The sequence below is a fragment of the Dermacentor andersoni genome, chromosome 11 (assembly GCF_023375885.2).
Source record: "Dermacentor andersoni chromosome 11, qqDerAnde1_hic_scaffold, whole genome shotgun sequence".
Taxonomy (NCBI): domain Eukaryota; kingdom Metazoa; phylum Arthropoda; class Arachnida; order Ixodida; family Ixodidae; genus Dermacentor; species Dermacentor andersoni.
In genome coordinates, this window is record NC_092824.1 from 103,958,261 (window position 1) to 103,982,176 (window position 23,916).

Genomic DNA, 23,916 nt, shown 5'->3' on the forward strand with positions numbered 1-23,916 from the left:
CTAGCTCATGCATCAATTTCAGCATGCAGTAATGATGGCACGTTTTTCAGTTTTGGTATCACAAACAACGATTTTCGCAAGCTTTTCACGACGCTTCCACTCGTATTTCAAAGGTAAAATTTTGCACAGACTCTTCTGTCTTAAACTAGGTTTTTTACACAGTACATGATTTAATTAAAATTGGCCTTTATGCGGGCAACACATAGTACATACAGCACGGCGTCCTATGTGAGGTGCAACACGTGTAAAAATGTGACTGTTGTGATTGTTAAAACCTAGTCAAGCCCATTGGCACCTGTCAGAAGCTAATTTGGTGCAACATTTGGTGTGACAGGTTGTTTATCGGATTGTATGCCGAATCACGTCATGTGTGTTTTGCTTTACTCAATGTTAGTTGTGTGTTACGAAGCTGTTGCTCTTTCTTGTGTGCATTCTTCTCAGCCTTTAGTCGCCCTCAAGTTCTTTTGGAAAGAAAAATATGCGGAGTTTGCCTATTGTTTTACTTTTCCAAATGTGTATGCACATTCTTTTGTGAAAAGTGCATTGCATGTGTGATAAACATTTGTTCTGGGATTTTTAACACAGCTTTGGGAGGCTTTTCATCAGAATAATCTAGGTGCAAGGTACCGACATGGATGGAAAATGCATGAGTCCCCAAATGACCTTTGGTTCCATTGTGATTGTAATTGAGCCTAAAACTCATTTACTTGTTTGGACTTCGAACTAGAGTGTCACGCACATCAATGCTTAGAACATGTGGTCCCTGTGGGTGGCTTTTGTTTGGGGTTCCAGTGTATGGAAAAATGTACCCGATGGGCACCGTCATATTGGCTTACATTTGGCGCGAGCTATCTGTAGAAATGTTCATTAGGAACATATACTTGAAAGATAGAAAACGGCCGTATGGTAACAGTCAGATGCTGGCATTTCTTTGTTAGCCGTAAGCCCCAATTAGCCCCAAGGTTAACCTTATGGTGAACTACGCATTGCACACTCAACAAACAAATAAGTGTTTGACTCTTGCCAAGCTGCCATTTTTCTAGTTATCATAATCATGACTTTCTTTTTCTTTTTTTTTTTTCATTTTTGTATGGTGCTGTCATGGTCATGGCTCTGTTTCTTAATAGTATACACTTTCTTCATTCTTCCACGTCTAAACAGGGGTGAATGCAACGGCCGGTCTGGCAAGTTTCCCCGAAACTTCGTCACACTCCTCTCCGACGAGGAGGAGACCGCCGCACTAGCGAAAGCATCCCAGCTGCCCACGTCCGACGGCCCGAATGGATATTTGCCTCAAAGTACCCCGGGTCCACCAAAGCCACAACGCTCTTTTGACTCTGGTCAAGCCAACATAGTTGGGGACTTAAGCTCAGTAGCCGTGAATGGAGCGCTGGCGTCATCTGACGTCAGTGGCTACCACAGCCTCAACTCCGGTCTGGCGCCATATGCACGCTCCAAGTTTTCATTTGAGGCCCAGTACCCCAACGAGCTGTCATTCCAAGAGGGAGAGCTTGTCACACTCATCCGTCACGTCGATGACGAGTGGACGGAGGGTGAGCTCAACGGCAGGGTTGGGCTTTTTCCAACAGAGTATGTGGACATCATCGTCGACTGTGCCGACCCTGCAGTGAATACAGCAGCAGCCCCGAGCAATTTGGCAGCAAGTGAAGCCAGTGCTTCGGGGGCCTGCTTTGGACGAGCCTTGTTTGATTTTCCAGCAACTGTCGAAGGTGACTTAGCACTGACGGCAGGCGAGGTCGTTGTCCTGCTTGGCAAGGTCAACAACGACTGGTATCAGGTGAGCAGAACTTGTGTTTCTGTTTCGACTTGTTCTGATGAGTGTGATAGGCTTTGCATAGTTTAGGAATGCCTTTGTAGACACCAGAGGCTTTTGAGATTCCTACATCAGAAAGGCTATTCACTAGTATTTAATTTGTTCTGTCGAAATATGCCTGTGCGGCTGAACTTAATGGTACAGTCGGCTTTTGTGAGATTAGGAGAAAAAAGAAATAAAGAAGAAATTTAGCAAATGCAGCAGAGGTTGCGCGCACTGAATGTTGTAGAATCTCATGCGTGGTTAGGGACAAAGGGAAGACAGTGCACAGCAGTGAAAAGAAACCAACGGACATTTATTGTGCCTTATTTACATTGGTGCCAGCTAGCCGAATTACAATTAATGGAATATGCTGATGGGCGCTGACTAATCAAGGAAATCTGACTCACCATGAAAGGATATCGATCAAATAGATGCGGACAGCAATGCCTAAATTATTGTGGGGGTAGTTTCATGAATGGAGGCGCATACTACAAGCTGACGAGACAACACTGAGACAGTCCCGCGGGGTGCCCCGTCGAGCCGCGCCGATTTCCCACAGCCAAAGAGGAACAGGCTACTTCCTTGTGCGCCTGGTTATCCCCGCCATCAGATAGTGTTAACAGTGGAGCACACGCCATCTCTTGTACAATTGCATAACCACCGACTCTGAGAAGCTGGGTTCTGGGAGACATGAGAGCCATGCAGGAAAATAATACGTCAGGGGATGTGGGAGAGCTGAGTTTCTTCTTTATGGTGTAATGAATAGAGACCCTAACTTTAGGCAAAATGGCTGTTTTTTCCCTACGTCCTTACTATGCCTATTTAACATATAAGCATGAACGGTGCACTTTTAGTTGCCCAGAAATGCCTATTTCGATATTGGTGCCTATATTAGATTTTCAGAGCCTAAAAATGCCTTTTTCCTTGTTTTATCGTAGCGTTATTTTGTTTATATTGCTATATTTCACAGGAAAACGTGGCTGAATGCAGCTAATTTTCACGACAAACACTTTGCCGACGTAAACGCTACTATTTGCAGCAGACAAGAGCTTTGCGGTCAGATGCGCTGAAACTACGCTACACAACGATACACCTGAAGGTGACTTAACATACTTGTGCGTTCACTTCACGTTTTTACCCAGCATCATTGGGAAATTTAATCCCCGGGCGCAATTCTGACCCAGCATGTGTGGCTCACTTTAAACGTTCAGGAAAGGTTCACTACCATGCCCAGTGGATCTGTTGTTGATATAGCTCGAAACTTCAGTCTGTCCTGGACAAAAATTTTGGGTTTTTGGTAGTAAAACATTGTCAGGAGTTCTGACTGGCAAACATTTCTGTAGTGCCAGATGGCACTGGATCGTTTAATGTTTTGAAGTACAGATATGTGCTGCTAATTTCGGTAGATGCTGGGCATTCCTTTCCTGGATACAAACTAATATAATAATTAAAAAAGAAGTGTGACATGAAACCCAGAAGTCTTGAGATGGTGTTTGTTTGTCACGGCTATCACAACTCTTCTCATGGTGTCTGGTGAAACTAAATTTAAGAAAAATTTTGTAACCCACAACTTGTCTGCTTCTATTTTACTGAGAAAATAAAATGAATTTCATCAAATAGGGGTTTAGTGGGCTGTGTTCCTTAGAAAATCATATTTTGTCCTATATTCACAGTGGAAGATTTTTTTAAATTGAACCTATACATGGGCCTAAAGGACGGTATTTGGTACGTATATATCCCTTAATTAACAGATTAAATGCCATTTAAAGGTGCCTAAAACAGCATCATTTAGTGCATCTGGTCTCGAGTAGGGACCATATCCTGCAGTAGTCCTTGTAGTTGTGCTTGATGGCAGGGTGTTTTTTGTTTTCACTGTTTTTATCATTATTAACAGATGGGATTTGTGTTATCTGTGCATGCATGCCTTTGTGTATGCATCTGAGGTCTTCTACCTCCTCCTTTAGCAGTAGGGGACTTTCAGTCAACTATGTGAAATATATGTTTGTTTCCACTGATACCTTGTTGGAGTGCCTTGGTTTCTGCACCATGTCTTATGATCATTTTTTGTGCTTTGGGCCAGAGTTCTTTACCTGTAAAAGTTGCTCAAGGGGTGTATCCTCTGTCGTCAAATTGTGAAAGTTTTCTGACTGGCACATTATCTGTCGATGCTGAGATGAATGGTATCATCAATCGCACTTTAAACAGTGCTGCAAATGGAAAAGGTGGCTGACCGCTCATTGTTTCTTTTTTTTGTAAGATCTGTGTAACACTGTTTATTATTTGTTTCATTAGTTCGTTAGCAACATCCTTGTACTCCTCGAGTCTGTGCCACACGGGCATGAAAAATGACATTAACTGCTGAATGCCCTAATGTTTAATGTCACTTACGTGACGCTGCACAGTCATGCTTAATTCTATTAAAACTAATGCCATTTAATGTGTAGTGCATTCTTGCAACTATTCTTGCACATACTCTCACACCCAATGTTAGCACTTAGGGTGGCACTTGAACAATACATTTCTGACGTAAACTGGAATAAGCATTAGTAAAATATGCCTATTAGTGCTGGTGGTGTTTGCCCACTGAATAATTTATGTTGATATTGGCATTTTCAAACAATGCCGTGCTGCATTCGCTACAATTATCATCATAAGACATTTAATGCTGTAGGCTTATGCCTCATGAGCGAACGAGGAAGACAGCTGACCCCAATCGATGCCCGAACGTCCGAGACCTCGCTGGCGACATCAAGAGGAAGGAATGAGGCAGCATGGTAGTAGTGTGTCGTTTTTGAGTAGATGCGGTAGAGGCAGGATTGCGCCTCGATCTGGTGAAACTAAACTTGCGCTTTCTGGGGCCAGAAGGGCGGGAGGCAAAGCTGCAGCAACGAGATATTCTGCGGATGTGAGTCCTGTTTCATGAAGGGTTCGGGCGGATCTGATATTGTGTTTGTCCTAGGTCACCACTTGTAGGCTTATGCCTCAGGTGCAAAGGAGAAAGACAGCTGACCCGAATCGATGCTGGAAAAGAACCGCGAATCGTAGCTTCGCATGCCATGAACAGGCGTTATCTTTATTTTGTTCACATGGAGGCACGTACTATCTGGGTTCTAGGTGCCGCCCAAGGGAGGGCGCTACAATGTCATTGAATGCTTGCATGTAGCAGCAATTTCACGCTTAATCGTACTAAGAAAGTTAAGGCCCTAGAAAATTAATCTTATAACATTGCACTTGTGGCTAGGTATAAGGCGTACTATTGCAGAAGCAGAATTGTATCCTTTTTTCTTTGCCCACAACTGGTGTGACATGACAAATCTTTGTGCTTTCAGGCTATAGTCTGAATGCTGCATGTTGAAGCAGGTGTCCTCTGGAAAATTTTGCAGCTGGTGTGATTAATAGGATAAAAAGCATTTCTGTCCCTTCTATGTCAACCATGCAAAGGATTAGATTTACTGCTGTGCCACATCGGCTTCATGTTACTGCCTCTGCAGATGCCTAGCATCTTTAAAAGTGCAGAGGCCGCCACTGTGTGTGTGACGAGAGCTGAACCAGTGACGTGCGTTGTGGCATGTGCTGTACTTAACCCCTGTGGAGTATAAACCACAACATCTGGGCTTCTCCCAGTGGCAGGACTGCTCTAGGAGCCCTACCATGTCAACCAGCAGAGACTTGCTCAACTGTGGCTCAATGTCACCTTAACATTGGCTCAACACTGGCTTATTAGTGGCCTAGCACCATCGCAACAGTCACCTGGGCACATTTTACGGAGAGTGCACTTGAGCAACATGGGGAAATTGAAACAGGCAGAGCTGAAAGGGCAATGCTCACAATCTTGCATCACCAATCTTCTTACAGGCAAGGTCACGGGACGGACGCGTAGGGATCTGCCCAACATCGTTTGTCGAGGAGATGGTAAGGTCGTCGTCATCAGACGCTGCTGAAGTTGGCCTGCGGAAGATGGGAAGGTTCAACTCCGCACCGATATGTCGTGCTGGGGAGCCGCGGAGAAAGACGCTGCCGCCATGGAATAGCCTCGCGGAAGAGGCATCACCGCCACCCCAAGCCTCTGAAGGGCACGGACCTCAGAGTCTTCCCGTCTCCACATCCAGTGAAGGGGACTCGAGTCAGGGAGCGCCTGCCGCTGTCTCTGATGCTGCTGTGCCTCCGTTGAGACGCGCAAACACCCTCACCAGTTCGGACAGCGCAGCTTTCAAGAGGTGACTCCCGTCTCTCTAAACCTAATGGCAGACTAAAGATAGATAAGTTCTGTCACATTGGTAGGTTACAGTGTCATTAGCAAAGCCTCATTCTTGTAACAAAGTCATGACAACAGACAGGTTGATCAACAGTTGGAGGTGGTAGACCTGTTTCTTGAGTGTTGACTACGTTCATCAACCTCACATTTTAAAAAGCATGCGGTGCAAGGCTAAGGCTTCAATTCACAGCTAATGTGGCCCCATTCAAATGGAGGTTCAATACGCTCGTGTACTTAGATATCTGTGCACATTAAAGGCCAACTGCAACAATATGTTAGACTGCATGAAAAGCCCAGCTTTAGATGAAAAATTTTGTGTTTGAAATGCAAGTGGATGTGTCACAAAACGCTAGCAAAAATCGACAGTTTTGATATAGAAACTGAAAGAAACACTGCCATTATATCTCGCCAGAAATGAAGCAGAACCCAGAACAATCAGAACCAGCGCAGTTCCTGGCCATGACTTTGGATATCAGCAAAGCCTGCAGTGTTTCGAAAATTGCTGGGGCCATGGTTTGGGATATCCGTCACATCTGTTAGCCACCAGGTGCCCGTGTCATCTACTTTGGTGGTATTAAAGGCTGTTAATAAGAAAATAAGACAACTACCTGACCTGCAGCTTTGCCTAGATTGTTTTAGTGTATATATACTAATCATTTGTAACCAATTTAGCCAAAGTGAAATTTCGTGGCACTCAGCCTTTAGAGAATCCCAGGTGGTCAAAGTTAATCCTGAATCATCAAAAGAAGGGTTTAATTGACTCATTTCCTCGGTGAATTTCAAGTTGAAAATTGCTGCTTGTGCTGCGTATGCACCTTGGTATTTGTTTTCAGTGCGCTGTTATTATTAGCTATGAAGCAATATCGATTTGGCTAGTTTTCTATCCCCTTCCTGCTGAAGAGGTTGCACGGGCATGACTAGTCAAAGCGCAAGGCATGACTACTCAAAGTGTACTAATGTTTGTTATTCGAGCACGTTGACTGGCACCACTTTGAAGTGATGCCACTGACTCTGCCGCTATGAACAATGACAGGTAGAATGTGTTTTTATTCATTTAATTGTTCTGTTCATGTGTATATTTGAACATGACCAAGTGTATACACCTGTGTGTACTATCTTATAAGACAGAACTGTTTTAGTTTTTTAAACATTACTGAACATAGAATAATACACACACCAACTCGGAAGAAAAATCTGCGGTCTGTCACGAGTTTTAGTTATTCTAAGTCCACTGTATTCTGTTTATGGGATAGCAAAGTTTTGTTAAGTGGTGTACGCTGCGGGAAGCATTTTAACAATTTGCAATGCTTTCAAAAAGAAAGAAAAAAAAAAGTTTTGTTTTAAGTGGGAGAAAAGGGATTGTTCTTAAAAGAAGTTTTTTTTTGTTTTTGCAGGGAAGTTGCCAGTTTTCATGAAGCCAAACCAGGTGAGCGTATAAACTTCTCAGTATTCTTTTCTCTTGCTAAGAAAGGAATTATTCTCGCGAAGGTTTATTGGGTGAAAATTGTTGCTTGTTTATATGCACTATCATGCTGAGTGCAATGCTGCAGTTTGATATGTGGCCACGACTCTGCATGCATGACTGGCTGCAGTAAGTGCTATGAGACAGAAAAAAGTTTCCGAGAATTTTAGCAGCGGCGCTAGTATTTTTCAATTGTTTGTGCTCATCTCATCCATACCCTCTTTCTTTCTTTCTGTGTTTACTTTTTTTTCAACTTGCAGTGACTCGGAAAGCACCCGTGCCAACGCGGCCGCCACCAGCCGTACCCTCAACATCGTCCACTAGCGTGACTTCACTGCCAAACAGGTCGGCACCTCCAATACCACTTGCCTCACCAGACCCGTGGGCAGCATCAGGTGAGCTGTGTGCCATAGTTGTGACTGGCTATTCACAGTCTGATATTAAACCTGTTGTACATAGTTCAGTTGTGTTCCGTAGGGGCATTGGAATGCCAAACGGTAGCTCTCTAATTGAAAATGAAATAAAATTGAGAAAATTAAAGGCTGTATATTGAATTGTATGTCTAATTCACTCACCTTTCCTTCTCTACATGCATTGCGGTTGCCACCATTCTTTTTCTTTTCATCTGCTTTGCTCAAGAACAAGTTAAGGACTGTGTAAAGAGTGATGAAACAAAGAAAGGTTAGGTGTAACATTAAAAGACAGGAAGAGAGCTGTGTGGATCAGAGAGCAGACGAGTATAGACGATATTCTAATAGGCATTAAGAGAAAGAAATAGAGCTGGGCAGGTCATGTAATGTGTAGGTTAGATAACTGGTGGACCATTAGGTTATAAAATGGGTGCCAAGAGAAGGGAAGTGCTGTCGAAGATGGCAGAAGAATAGGTGGGGTGATGAAATCAAGAAATTCGCCGGCACTAGTTGGAATCGGTTGGTGCAGGACAGAGGTAATTCGAGATGGCAGGGACATAAAATAGGCTGCTGCTGATGCTGATGATGTATCAGACAGTTCCATCGAGCCAAGGGGAGCTTGTATTTGTAGTGGCCTTTTGCTGCAGGTAGGTGTGCACAGCTTGGCATTAAACATGGGTCCTTGACTGAATTTACCAAATATTTCAGAAATCAGTTTGCTGGTAATAAGTTCGCTGATTGGAACAGTTGTATTTCTGTGCTCAAGTGTTTGTGCATCTGCTATGATAATGTCTGTCACTGGCATATGGCCTCAACAGCCATGTTTTGGTGGGATCGAGGGCTGAAGGCTTGTTTGTGCTCTTTAGTTTCAATGCAAATGTCAGTGCAATCATCAAATATCTGTGTAAAGAGAGCTGTTCTTTCCATGAGGTTGCGGGTTTCATTCTTGGATGCAGTGGCCACGTTTCAGTATGTGTGGAATGCTAGAATGCTCGTGTACTCAAACCTCACAATAATTGTGCACGCTGGCTTGGGCAATCAGTATTCATTTAAAGTGATATCCCCAAATGTCATTAACCAAGAATACCACTCCTGTGTTGTGGGCACGCTGCCCTGGGTTTGTAAAACTGTACATTATATAGTTATTATTGTGATAGCAATTATAACTATTTAAATAATATAAATAGACCAATCTAAAAGAAAGTGCAATAATTTTTGTGCACCCGCATATGTTGTGTCCGCGTTAGTTGGACCCGTGTACTGTTAGAACACCATTCAACAGTACAACACTAAACCTTGCTATTTCAGTCAGGGCTTCACCGGTTGGCGAAACTGCCAATTTTTTGTTGGTTCACGTCAGTTGAGCGTGTGCTTGCTTCGACCTTTCCGACACACAGATACATTGTCTGGACCAGAAGCTACGACACAGGATCAGGTCAATGAAGTAACGCCACTGACGGCTTCTACAAGCCAAAGTGGAACAGCAAATGACTCGGCAGCCAAGGATGAGGAAAAGCGGTGAGTGCCCTGATATTGTTGAATTATCTGCTCGCTAGCCATATGATAGCAGGTTCCACTTGACCTGATCTGGGAAACCACACCCTATGCTGAGAGGCTGTACTCCATTTTTTGTGTGTTTTTGAATTTTCACATTAAAACGTGGTATACATAATGATTTCTTGCAAATTTGAGAAATTCAGGCCTTATGCAGTGATTATACCATGGTGTGAGGCCTGAATTCAAGGCACTCCAGTGACAGGAAAAAAATCTCCGAATGAACTGAATGTCTAATTATTTAGAGTATCAAGAAAGCAGTAAATAAGTTATTACTACACCAATCTGCTCTTATTTACGAAATAAATCCGCAACCCTTACTTCGATTTCACACAAAATCATTGTAGACGCGCTGGTTAAGGTGTAATGTGCGACGATAAGCACTAGAATAAAAACTAATAGGCACAAATAGCCATGAAGCGTTTATTCCTGTCGCTTCTGCATCTTTTGCTGATGACTATGGTGATATGGACTCCGCCGCTTCGTTTCGGTTGGACTAGCGCTGCTTTTTCTCTTTTGCATTGACATCTGCAGCGCTCTGCAGTCTGGGGGTTGTCCGAATTAACTGGTGTGCAACCAAATAGGTTTGAATTAACAAGGGTTTGATGCCATTAATTAATGCATGTGCCTGCTTGGACCAGAGGACAAGCCCAAATAATTTGATTTTCCAGAATAATGAGGGTTGACTTAACAAGTTTTTACTGTACTTTGAACCCCTAAAATCTGTAATGATCTCCCTAGAACTTGGGCTCCCCTGAGTTTTCATGCTTAAGCGAGGGGCAGGTGCAAGAATCCTGTCTTGTTACGAAGTTCATAAAGCATGTTGCGCTCTTCACTTCTCAACCTCGGTGCAGGCGCAAGCTGAGGGACCACCGGCAGTGCGTGCTGACAGAGCTTCTCCAGACGGAGCGCGACTACATCAAGGCACTGCAGGTGTGCTGCGATGTCTACCTCAACGACGTCTCTCGAAGCAGGGTGCGTTCTTTGTGCTTCCATGTTTTTGGTCCTAAGCTTTTGCCTCAATAAGGTAAAGATCCGGTACAAGCTGCACTACAGACAGGGGTAATTGGAGATCGCTGGGGCAGGTCTTCGTCCTGCAGTGGACATAAATATAGGCTGCTGCTGATGATGATGACAAGCTGCACTAGAGCAACAGAATGGACTCATGGCAAGGGAATTGCAGTCCAGGACGGGAGAGGAAGAAAGAGGAAGAGGGAGTGATGCACATTCTTCAGATGAGTGCTGAAGAGCTTTGCCTGGATTGCGTAGAGGATGGAATAGGATGTGCAACGAGATAAGGAAATCTGCAAGCATTGGATTGAGTTGGATGACTCAAGACGCGAGAAATTGTAGATCATCATGAGAAGCCTTCATCCTGCACTGTGTATAAAATAGGCTTATGATCACGGTGATCATGACTTCTTGATGTGTGTGAGGGAAAAAATGAGCTGCAGAAGACCGCGCATTCGATATCTCATGAGCCTTTCGTCAGGTTCTTATGAAACCAGTGCATTACTCATAAGACAAGCTTCTAAGGTCTGCTTGCACTCATCTCCAAGACTGTGCTTCTGTGCTTCTTGAGACCTTGCTCTCCTGTCAGTGAGGAGTATGAACCTCAATATATATTTTCTGTTGTCATGAACATTAGAGCCATGCGACTTTCTCAGAGCACGAAGGAGCATATACATCTTAGACATGCACCAAGCCTTTTAAAAACCCACCGTGGTTGCTTAGTGGCTATGGTGTTGGGCTGCTGAGCATGAGCTCACGGGATCGAATCCCAGCCACCGCGGCCGCATTTCGAGGGGGGGCAAAATGCGAAAACACCCATGTACTTAGATTTAGGCGTTAAAGAACCCCAGGTGGTCTAAATTTCCGGAGTTCTCCACTACGGTGTGCCTCATAATGGGAAAGTGGTTTTGGCATGTAAAACCCCATAATTTCATCCTAATTAAGTCTGTTAAAAACTATGCAAGGCCCCATACTGTTTGGCCTCAGACCCTGCCACAATCCTTTGTGTGACTTGATCTGCAAGTTTTTTTATAGGCTTGGATACTCACAGGTAGTTTAAACGTTTCTTTACTCTGAAGACCACTGTTAAAGGGCCCCTAAACTAGGCACCTCTGATATTTTTTAAACATTTCAAGTAAAGAGACTCATCGAGTTCAAAATGCCGTCATGATCAACAATGCCAAATGTGGCAGCGCTATGCGCCGCGGGCGCGCCCTGAAATAAAAAGCAATCCCATGCTCCTCTCTTGGCCTTTTTGGTATCCCCAGTGCTCGTCGTGACGTCACTTGTGGATACGAGGTTACATTGGTTTATGTATTATTTGTGCACTTTGTGCTCCCAATGAACAACACACCATGTTTTGGTTGCAAACACAAGTGGTATGCTATGGCCGCTGGTTGCAGAAACATGTCACTCCTCTTGTTATGTGGTAAATAGTTTCAGGTTTGTGATGCTTTCTATGTAATAAGTGCACCATGTTTGGCAACATGAAAGTATGAGAGTTTACTGTTACATCGAATCACATGAGGCACACTATTCTTTGGTCACAAATCTTATGCAATGGAAGAAGTGTGGCAGCATGCATTTATTGGCTGGATTACGCCAAGTTGACCTGGTGCTGTTTCTTTTCTGCTGCTGCTGCCTTTCTCAGATGCAAAGCTTGGACATCGATGCTGTGACACTGTTTGGAAACATCGACGAGGTGATTTCTGTCTCATCACAGCTGCTCAGCGCCCTGGAGAAGGAACTGGTGAAACCGGAATGCTCGCAGCTCATTGGTGAGCAACACTTTGGAAAAGGCTTAGACAGATCATTTGCCTGCCACATCCATGGACAAATACAGACAAATGGTGCTAAATAGACAAGCATAGGAGGAAGTGGACACAGACAAGCACTTGTCTTAATCCGCTTCCTCGTGTACTTGTTTGCTAGGTACAGTATTTTTTTCCAGTTAGATTGTACTACATTCCCTTGTAAGCTTCTGCAAGTCGCATAACCGTCATTACTCTGTGTGTTTGATTCATCAGGAAGTGTCAAAATGTTGGTATTATTGTATGATGTGACTTGGCACAGAAAACGCTGGACGAAAGATGACACATTCATTTCAACCAGTGTTGTTCGTCCTGTATTTTCTGTGCCAAGTCACTTTGTGCAGCCAGGCAGTTGGGACTTGACTGCTTCGATTGTGAAGGTGCTAATGTCTTTCAATAAAGCACTGCTTATATGACTGCAGGAATGCAGGCAGAGTAAGGATTTGGCTGGTGTGAAAAATGAATTTCGACAAGACAAGCGACCTGAAATGAAAGTTGGTGCCTTATTTTGGACTTGTTTATTGCACTTTTCTGGGTTCGTGTTTGATTCACATTTCTATTAGTTAGGAAGTAAGTTTTATTCAGACAGCTTGTCCATAACAGCTTGTCTATACAGGCACTTGTTTCGTGAACGTTGCTGACGAGCTGAAAGAGGTCTACGGACACTACTGCCGCAACCACGATGATGTCAGTGGCCTTTGGACGAAGGTATGATAGCAGGGGGCAGTTGAAAGGCTCCTTTGGTTACGTTTTTTTGGTGAAATAGAGATCTTGATAAAAGAAGGTGGTGGTATGCATGAATAAAACAATAAACACTGTCGGGAATTTTTTGTTTGAATTCTTTACCTACATTTTTGCTTGCTGGTTTCTCGCAGTATATGGATAATGCACGAGCCGCGCAGTTCCTCCAGGCAGGCGTGGAGCGCATGCAGCACGAGACCAACTGCTTCGACCTGCCGTCCGTACTCATCCGTCCTGTGCAGCGCATACTCAAGTACCCGCTCCTCATCAACGAGCTGGACAAGGCATGTCACTTTTAGCCTGCCTACTGGAGCTGACATTTCATTATCATTCATTTGCTCACTTGATCACTCTTTCTTTCAATCGCCTAACTAGCCACTTGCTTGTCGCTCAGTCAATCTATCAGTTGCAAGACAAGCAGCTGTTGCAGGTCTCTGAGATGTTAATAGAAACAAGTATGAGTGCAGGGCCAGGATTACTTGAATAACGTTTACATGCTGTTTAGCTGCATTGGTAAGAGGTTGCGTTCCTGGCAGGTGCGGTGGCAAGTAGTGTCCATGTTGTCTTCTCCTCGTCAAAGACAAACTGCACTACTGCTTCTCTTTGGTTTCTTGACTTCTTTGCAGTAGCAGCTCGTGCTTTTGGTGAAGAGGAATCTATGGTACATCAATATCACCTTGAAACTGATTATTCAGCAAAAATAGTCATCTACGAGTTCTTATGTGTCTAAGCATGTTGACCCAGTCGTGTAGTTCAACTGCGAGCGACCTTACTGATAACAGGGGCAATCGTCACGGGACAATGTGGCAGGCATTGCTGGCCTCTTAACTTTCTTGTTTCATAGTGATTGATGGATTCATGTGTTTTAACATCCCTAAACAACAGTGGGGCTATGAGAAACGTTGTAGTAGATGTGTCTGGATTAATTTTGACCACTTGGGTTTCTTTTCATTTTGCTCCCATCGAAATGCAGCTGCAGCTGTTGGGAACCAAACCCGCTTCTGCGAGCTCAGCAGCGGAGCATCATAGCCGCTGAGCTACTGCCATGGTTTAACCTTTTAACCCCCAATCCTGAGCTGTATTCGTCATGGAAAGTTGCGCCAATATTGCCAATGACAAGGCACACTCGTTAAGCTCGGTGTTGTGCTGCTTCCACTGTCAGACGAGATATGGTCGTCATTTTCTTTTCTTTAATTATGTGTTGTTTATAACCAGAAACCAAAAAAAATAATATATTTTCAGCATGAAAATAACCTAAAAAAGATATGACTAGATAAGAATTTTGAGAATTTGGTATGTCTTTCTGGGATATAATTTGGGGGTTAAAGGGTTAACATTGTAGTGCTCTTTACTTTCTTTTTATGTGGTACTTCCTAGTAGGGGAGCAGAAGATTGGATACAGTTGTAGCTTACTGCACCATGCTCTTTTAGTGGCAGCTGGGATGCCATCTTGTGATTTCTTTGTTTGAAAATGGCAGTTTTCAGTCTGCCCGAGTCCAAGGACTTCGAGCCACCACCTGAGGCCACCACAACTAAAACTGCTGGACCATTCTTTTCAATAGAGACTTATTTTCTTCTTTCTTTCAGTGATCAGCTTTACTTAGTTTTCTTTCTGGTGCTTTTGTTTCTTTTTTTCTTTGCAATGGAAACAGTCAACAGAGGCTGGCCACCCTGACAAGCCAATGCTGGCACAGGCCATGGCAAAGATGTCCGATGTTGCAACCTCCATCAACGAGTTCAAACGGAGGAAGGATCTCGGTAGGCCACCTTCCCACACCTCATTTGTGCGCCTTCAAGCTTGTTGATAACACTATCGACACGCAAAAAAAAAAAAAAAGAAAAAGGTCAGGAGGCGGGAAGGAGGAAACGCTGTAGAGAGAAGGGGTGGCAGAAAGATCTAAGAATGGCGCTACTTTTGGAGAAATTGAGGGGATTTATGTTTGTTTAGCCACAGTACTAAGGTTCTTTACGTAAGCAAATTTATCACCTGTCAACATTCCTTGCCTCCAAAAGGCAAGCCGCAAGGTAGTGCTTTTTGCAGAGACATCAAAGCAGAAAGGCACTGTCGGCCATGGAACCAAGCAGAGACCAAGTGGATAAGTTGATTGAGGAGGTGGCATAGAAACTTGGATTCTTTCTCCTATTTCTCCTGTTACGCGATAAAGCAGTTGATTGCTGCTTTTTAAGACTGCAACATGTGTCTGGTCAGTCATGATTTATGCTTTAAAATTGGATGTTTGGCCATAGTTTTGATTCTATACACGGAAAACAATCTTCCACCAAACAAACTGTGACAGATTTCAAAGAGAGTAATATACCTATTCCCGATCATCGTCGTCATCATCATCATCAGCCTATGGAGGACAAAAGCCCCTCCAAGCGATCTCTGATTACCCCTGCCTTTCACTAGCTGGTTCCAAGTTGTACCTTTAAATTTCCTAATTTCATCACCCCACTGAACTTTCTGCCATCCTTGACTGCACTTGCCTTTTCTAGGCATACATTCTGTCACTCTAACAGCACACCGGTTATTTGCACTACACATTACGTGGCCTGCCCAGCTCCATTTTTTCCTCTTGATGTTAATTATAATGTCGGCTACCCCTGTTTGACACCGCTGTCTTCTCGATAGTCTCCCTTAAAGCCAGCCTGTACTTGCAAGGTTATGCCAGCACAGCAGAAGCTGTTCATTTTGCCAATGTGTAGTAGTGTGGTTGCACATTGTTAAATTATGTTATGTTGCTTTAAATATGTATGCCATGTATTCTTTCTTGTCCTGCCCATCTTTGCTGGAAGAGTCACTTTTGGTTAACTGATATGTCTAAGAGTGAGTTACTGTACTGTATCTACTTCCTACTGAACTTTGCTTACCAATCTTTTACAGCCCTCTTACGTCTTATACGTAAGTCAACCATGTTGCATTTAGTTCATTGACACCTGCCTGCTTTAACGACGTTTGATAATGGAGATTGCTGTAGGGATTCCCATTCATATTACACATCTTCCATGATGCACAGCTTTAGCAAAATGACGCTGGCAGCGTTTCAGAAAGAAGCAAGGGCATGTCAGTGGCACATGTCTGTATCATATGTCTGTATCATATGTCTGTATCATATTTCTGTATCATATGTCTGTATTGATATGTCTATATCATATAAAATGCATTGTAACATAAAAAATGGAATGGGCTTTGTATCCACAAAAATGAAGACACGCTTTTTGTTTTGCTTAACTCTTTTGATAACTATTCGAGACCAGCAGTTCAAGACCCTGAAATCGCATCACAAACAAACACTTCTGCTGAATCAATTAATATCAGTTGGCATATTTATTGTTGTTGTTTGCACAGTTTCAACTGTTCGGAAGAATAAAACTAGAGGCTCTTTGCATGAAATGGCGACTGAGATTTATTATAGCAGTCCTAGGTCTCTTGCGCATGGTGCTACTGATATACAAGCTCTTAGTCATCAATTGCCACTTCAGGGGCATGTTGATGTACTTGTGCTGGCAAGGTGCAGATATTACTTGCCTTGACGAAGCCTCCAGAATTTGCTGCAGTGCGGTATTGTGGTGCCATCTAGCATACACTTTGCTAATGACAGCTGTTGCCTGTGAAATTTTATTAAACAGCTTTGTTTCTTTGTCCACCTTTTTCTTGTTCTTGTTTTTATTAGGCTTATGACACACATCAGGCTTCATACAATGAAATACAAACCAGTGCAAATACATGACACACATTAGGCTTCAGGCAAGAAGGCATGTACCAGTACATACACCAAATATAACATAAGTGAAAAAAAAGCTTATGTGTTATTAAAAATTTATCATAAGTACATTAGAGTTGTGCCTTCATTGCCTGTTTTGTTTCTGGTGGGCCTCTAGATCTTATAATTATTGTTTTTTGAGTATTGGCGAAACACAAGTACAAGACAAGAATAAAGCCAGATTCAAATGGCAGTGAGGTGAAACAATGTCATGCTATGAAGGCATACATTAAATGAATTCTAGCAAATAATGTGGTAGATTTGTAGCTCCTATCAAGAAAAGTCATTCCATATAAATTTACAACTCATTGGTGCAAGTGGATCTCCATGAACTTGCCTGGATATACTGATCATGGTGTTAAAAAAGCACTGAAATATCACTGAAAACAGATTCATAATCACTTCTTCTGTTTTTAATGTCTCGGCTATTGCTTAATATGAATGACTAAGCATTGTGACTCTCTTCACTGTCTGCTGTTCCAGAAGATGTAAATCTAGTGATGTTGTATATTTGACTAGTCAAATAGTACATTTGTGCCTCTTTGTACCCTAACTATTTTTGAAATTAAGCTATTTCTATTGTCATCTTTTTCATCCCCCTTCTCACCTGCGTTCAGTGTCCAAGTACAAGAAAGACCCATCAGAGTCCACCTTGTCCCGGAAACTGGCAAAGCTGAACCTGCACTCAGTCCTCAAGAAATCGTCTAGATTTGGTGTCCTCCTGTCTTCCACCTTCGGCCTCACGTCTGTGGTGAGCAGAGAATGTGTTGAGTTGTCATAGTTTGCCCTTATTTTGCAGGCTGGGTAACTTTTTTGTCCCCTGTGAAATGCAGTCCTGCAGGTTTGTAGAGCACCGTAGGATGAGAAATTGTGCATTTAATATGCCGGTCGTTTCAGATACAATCTAACCTCACTTTAACAAAATGGGATATAACAAAATAAGGGGTATAATAAAGTTCACGAAATTTCCCTTGAAATCACCATAGAGATATGTTGTTCAAAACTTCACATTAAGGAAGTAAAATTGTCCTGCCAATGGATATAACAAACTAGATTTGTCTCCAAAACCAAAAAATCCACCTGCAGCACCACCCAGACAAGTGTGGCCTCCACGATTGCATCGGTGCAATCTCGGAGGCCACGCATGCCTAGCTGCACCAAACCTGCACCAGCCTGTACAACCTTCCACAGTTGAGAAGTGTGGTGGCGATGGTGAGCTGCTGCTTGCATGAGATAGCACTGCTACGCAAGGCGGTGCGAAAAACCACTGCACCCACTTGTCTCCCTCATTGTGGTGTTCCGCGCAAGCCGGTGCAACTAGGCATGGCCTCCGAGATTGCATCGGTGCCAGTGATATCTCGGAGGCAAGCCGGCGCGCCAAGGTTCACTGGCCTCGGTCACTCATCGAAGCCATGCGAGAACAGCAGATTAGCTGCATAGTCTGCAAGCTGTGTTGTGTGCCATGTGCTGCTCTACCACAATAGACTACAAGCTGTTCCTTCAATGATGTTGCCGTTTTGCTGGTTTCATGACAACATGATCTAGCCAAGTGGAAATTGGAAGCGGAAGACCGTACCATTAGAACAGAAGACAGCTATTGTAAAGGCAGTCGTACCAGGTGCTAGGAACTTGCATATTGCATGTGCCGAGGGTATTTTGCTGTTTTATTAACTTTTCATTGCACTTGTCGCAGGAAAAAGATGAAGCCTTTGAGCGTGCTGAGCGAGAGTTTCGTGTCCTGGAGAAGGCACTGAAGATTTTCCTCAAGAACCTCGCTGTGTTCTGCGACCAGATGAAGGTGGGTCAATGGCTCTGGCAGTCTGCTATATTGTTCATGCTTTTAGCAACAGCCCTAGACAACACTGTTAGGGCATGGTCGCTGTCTAAAAGACCTCCGTGCTGTGGTGCATGTCACACAGTGTATGCCGCATTGCTTGGTGTCCCTGTTGTATGTTGAATTCTTGGGCTTTGTTGGCAAATGCTAGCCCTGTCGTACTTGATAAGCACATTTGCAATTATAAGCATGTGCCATCTTCCGTTGCTGTCTTTTCTATTGCAGCATTATTTTTCTATCTGAGCTTGCATTTTGAGGCAGCACGATCATGTGCTTGTAAACAGCTTTAAAATATCAATAGTGGTGGCTGTGGTGGCTCAGCAGCTGTTGTATTTTGATGGCGACCACGAAGTCATGGGTCCAATCCCTGGTCATCGCAACTGTATTTTAAATGGAGGCAGAACTCCATACTACCCTCCCTCCAGAAAAGTATAATCATTGTGCACTTCCATTTAGATACACTCAAAGCATTTATACAACTTGAATACACATGCTAACATGTGGTTGTGCGAATTTTAGATGCAATAACATCCCTGTAACCAGTGCACACACGTGTCCGAATGCAGAGAACAACAATGATGTTGATTTAGAAGGAAGGAGGAGAACCAGAAAGGGAAGAATAGAGGATGGTCCTCAAGAAGGACTTTTAGTTCACCATGATAAATCACTAGTTGAGTGGCTGGTTATAAATGGCATTGCATTCTGTCAGCCTCTCTGCTGTCGTGCAGAAGAATAGCCTGCACTTCCTTCCTCCTCTTTTGTTTAGCAGTTGTCTTCGTAGCCTAACGTTTTCACTTTGGTTCCGTTTGGGTGCAGCAAACGGTGCATGTGTCACTGCAACTCTCCGAGGACTTGGTCCAGTACTACCACGACCGCAAGTCGCTGCCTGAGGTGGAGCGTTACCGAGCGGTCCAGCACACTATCTGTTCCCAGCACTGGCACGAGTTTGTGAGTCCCTTTCAGTTATGTTTCACATTCATTCATAAGCACCATAAATGGCCAAGTTAAAGGAGTGCAGGTATTAATATCTACTGAACTGAGTTTGTGGCGACGGTGTCTAGCTGCCGAGCATGCACTCGTTCAAACTCGTGGTGGCCACATTCTAATAGGTTGTGAAAAGCAGCAATACAAGCACTTGTGTCATCTTGGATTGTCGGTTAATGAAACACAGATGGCCTCTCAACCACAGTTTCTCTCAACCCTACTCCACTCCCCGACATGGTGTCTCTTATAACTGCTACAGTAGACTTCAGTTGATTTGACTTCGGGTAATTAAATTTTTCAGTTAATTCGATCCCGGCCGAAGGTTCTGGCCGACTCTATTGCATATCTATGGGCCCAAACTTACTTGTTTCGATCCTAGAATTGGTCTTCACCGAATAATTCGAACTTGACCTCTATAGTAGCCTCCATATCAACCCCCTTAGAGGCAGTGTATGTCTCGGTGGAGCTTAGGAGACAATGAATGTGTTTAACACTCGTCATCTCTCAATGAAAACGCCTATTTTCAGCACGCCCTACGAAGCTTTTCAAGCAATAACCATACCTAGCAGCATTTGATTATGGTATTCACCTGATTATAAAATGCGCCTTTCTTTTATAAAGGAAATTGGGCCGAAAATTGCCTGTGCAGTGCAATCAGACACAATATCAAAATCGCCTTAGCAAAGTTTCTATGCTTTGCCGCCTAACACAGTTGTATCGCGGCGCAGCAAATATAAAAAAATATTGTGGCGAAGCTAACTTCACAAAATCGGCTGCCATTGGGCAAAAATTTTTCTTGCTAGAAAACCAGACGTGAATTAGATTTCTACTTTCTTTAGAAGCTTTAATATAGTTTTTGTATTAGTTTAGTACTTTGAACAGATGGAGAGTGGATGTGTGTTTGATTCGGGCTAGAGTTGGGCAAATAATGCCAAATAGATCAGTGGTGTGTTTCCGTGTTTTTCTGCATCTTGATTAATTCAACCCGCTGGATAATTCGGTAAATCTTGTTAGTCCCGTCAGGGTAGAATTCACAAACGTTGACTGTGTTTTTTTTTTTGCAACACAAAACCAGAGCACTAATTCGATCTGCAGCAACCAGAAGAATGCCAATGACCCTGCTTTGCCACCTTGGCGAGAGAAAATCCCGAACCTTAATGCTGCGGAGATTGGTCACAATAACATGTCGTCATTACAGACCAATCAGTCAGTCAGTAAGTCCAGTGTTGGTCGACCTAGATTCAAATAAGAGATTTCCAAATTTTTGCTAGCAAAATTTTGGGTACTTCGAGGAGCACTGACATGTGCCGCTTTGTCCTGCTCCTTGTGATGGAACAGGCGACGGCGGTGGATCGGGATGTGGAGAGCGTGCTCAAGCAGCTGCTGCAGATGTTTGTGGGTCCCAACAAGCTGATCACTAAGCGGCAGCACAAGCTGCTTGACTATGTGGCCAGCAAGAGCCGCCTAGAGAAGAACAGAGACTTCACCAAGCAGAAGGCGGTGAGCTATTTTGCCTTCTTCCGGTCTCTTTCTTTGTTTCTACAGAAAATAGTTACTTTAATGCACATGTGAAGGAACCAAAACACTGTTTATTATACACAAATGAGAGAGAGAACAGAAAATAGAAAGAGCTAGAAAAGAAATCCTCATTTGCACAGATGTTTAGCAAACCACACCTCTTGAAAAGGATGGTAGAGAGCCATCTCTTAATTTTATAGGAAAAATCCACTTAAACACAAGCACAAAAAGAAACAACTAAGGCACTGTTTGTTGCTTTAAAATTGATGCACAAAGAAAGAAAATGCTGATTTGCACAAACATTTAGCAGACTGCACTTAGACTGGAAATAATGGTAGCGAATTAAGATAAATCATTAATGAAGGGAAAATGAGACATCCACCCGTTCGTAGCAATTGCTACAAAAAAAACCCATACGGGTTCCTTGAAAGAAAAGCCTTGCAGTTGAAGAAAAATTCGTCCTGGTCCGGGACTCGAACCCGGGACCACCGCCTTTCCGGGGCAGCTGCTCTACCATAGATGGCAGGGCGAAGTCGAATTTGTCAACAACTCGAAGCAAAGGCAAGAGTTTGACAAAATAGTTCTGCGGAAACCCGCAAAGTGGAGAGAGGTAATTAATGAAGGGAAAATGAGACACCCACCTGTTCGTAGCAATTGCTACGACTGCATCTGCTAGCCGCCTGGTTAGCTCAAATGGTAGAGCGGCTGCCCCGGAAAGACGGTGGTGGGTGCGTCACGAAAAGCTTGCAAGATGGGCAACTTTAGACAGATTAGAAAATGATGCACAATCCAGAATGTTGAGAAACAATGCAGCTCATTGACTGGACGTTCGAGATCAGGCAGTACCTGCTGTGAATTGAAAATTTCTGAGGCCGTGGTCTGGGATTTGCATCACACCTGCTAACTACCAGATGCACATGTCATCTGCTTAGGTGCTATTTAAAGGCTGGTAATAAGAAAAATGAGACAGTTAGCTGCCATACAAATTTGCCAAGATAGCTGCAATAGTATAAGCTTCCAATTTCTAACCAGTTTGGCCAAAGTGAGATTTTGTTCCTGTGGGCCTTTAACCTTTGCACAGTGATAAGGTGTGTTTAGGCAAGACTTGTTGAATGAGAATACCGAGCAGTGTTAGAATACTCAGCTAGGAGATTAAAATGTGAGAAAACAAACTGGGCTTACTGGCTGTCTTGGCGGCTTGCTGCAGCTCTCGGAGGAACAGCAGCTGGCCAAGAACACGTACTGCGCGCTCAACGCACAGCTTCTGGACGAGCTTCCCAAGTTGTGTGGCATCGCACGGGAAGTGCTGCAGTCATGCGTGCAGGAGTTCCTGCGCGCCCGCAAGACCTTCATCGGTCGCACCACACGCGAGATGCTCACTCTTATGGAGGTGAGTATTGTTCCCTGGGAGGGGTGTAAGGTGGTGGCTGTGGTGGTGGGGTGTGTGGAGCCAAAGAACCAATTTCCGGTTGGAGGTTGCAGCTGGAGGGGCACCAGGAATAATGAAGCACTACTCGACAGCAACTGAATATTTAGGCCATGATTCAACACACAATGTAGTGCAACATAACACACCACAAATAAGTGTCACAATCTTCTTGTCTGCCAGTCTAGTAGTTCCACTTGAGAGCGCCGTAATGTTAATCTCTGTCTATGTCCCTTTCGTGCTTTTGTTTACATTCACGATTAGTTCTGCGGAGGTAACCCTGTTCTTATTTTATTATTTGTCCCCTAGAGTCAGTGCATTTCAGATGAAAAGTAGGGGCAGTAGAATTGCAGATGCTTAACCATGACCTTTTATCCATGTATCTACTTTGTATGTACAGTTAAACCTCGATATAATGAACTTCAATATAACGAAATTTTTGATATAACGAAGTGTTTAACTTCTCATAGCCTCTTATCCATAGAACACCATGTATATAGAACCTCAATGTAACGAAGTGTGTTTGTGTGTAATTTCACTATAACGAAATTTCACTGCTGCCGCAAAGGAGTGCAGAGACAATAAATGGAAACTTCTGCGGCCGCATTTCGATGGAGGCAAAATGCGAAAACACCCGTGTGCTTAGATTTAGGTGCACGTTAAAGAACCCCAGGTGGTTGAAATTTCTGGAGTACTCCACTACGGCGTGCCTCATAATCAGAAAGTGGTTTTGGCACGTAAAACCTCATTAAAAAAAAAAAAAAAAAAAACTTGGCAAAGAAATGGATGTCCCAATTCTCGAACATCGCCTAATGCCTCCAGCTAAGCTGTTACCGCCCTGGGAGGGGTAGGTGATAGACTGTGACGTATCCTTTTAGAGGCCACAAAGTACGAACCTGACCTCGAAATCGCGATGCATTTCCGTGAACTTCAATTGAAGTACTCCTGCTCAGAATTCTACACAGATGCGTCAAAATCACATGCTGGTCTACCTTATGTTGCTGTTGGTCCCTCTTTTTGAAAATCTTACATATTAAACCCGCTAACAAGTATCTTCACTGCAGAAGTCTATTCAGTACTGTCTGCAGTAAAACATATAAATAAATTAAAACTCAACAGAGCAATAGTATTTACAGACTCGTTAAGTTTTGTAAAAGCGTTAATTTCTTTACAAAAGCATACAAATCCTGTTTTCATTAAACTTTACTCGTTCTTGTGTAATATTTATCTATCACATAGACACATAGTAATATGCTGGGTACCTGGCCATAGAAGCATCGAGGGTAATGTACTAGCTGACAAAATGGCCACATCACTCACATCACTAACC

At 43.4% G+C, this 23,916-nt stretch overlaps 1 protein-coding gene across 1 annotated transcript in view; it reads left to right on the plus strand.

Annotated features, from left to right (window-relative positions):
- Positions 1-23,916, plus strand: part of LOC126539222 (dynamin-binding protein-like) — a 56,401-nt gene that overhangs the window by 13,089 nt on the left and 19,396 nt on the right. The window contains exons 4-18 of the mRNA XM_050185989.3: positions 1,162-1,798; positions 5,672-6,033; positions 7,466-7,497; positions 7,794-7,928; positions 9,341-9,461; positions 10,352-10,472; positions 12,160-12,286; positions 12,936-13,027; positions 13,195-13,344; positions 14,713-14,818; positions 17,442-17,575; positions 18,518-18,622; positions 19,475-19,606; positions 20,981-21,142; positions 22,368-22,550. Of these exons, the coding sequence (XP_050041946.1) occupies positions 1,162-1,798; positions 5,672-6,033; positions 7,466-7,497; positions 7,794-7,928; positions 9,341-9,461; positions 10,352-10,472; positions 12,160-12,286; positions 12,936-13,027; positions 13,195-13,344; positions 14,713-14,818; positions 17,442-17,575; positions 18,518-18,622; positions 19,475-19,606; positions 20,981-21,142; positions 22,368-22,550 (2,599 nt within the window). The remainder of the gene's footprint in view (positions 1-1,161; positions 1,799-5,671; positions 6,034-7,465; positions 7,498-7,793; positions 7,929-9,340; positions 9,462-10,351; positions 10,473-12,159; positions 12,287-12,935; positions 13,028-13,194; positions 13,345-14,712; positions 14,819-17,441; positions 17,576-18,517; positions 18,623-19,474; positions 19,607-20,980; positions 21,143-22,367; positions 22,551-23,916) is intronic.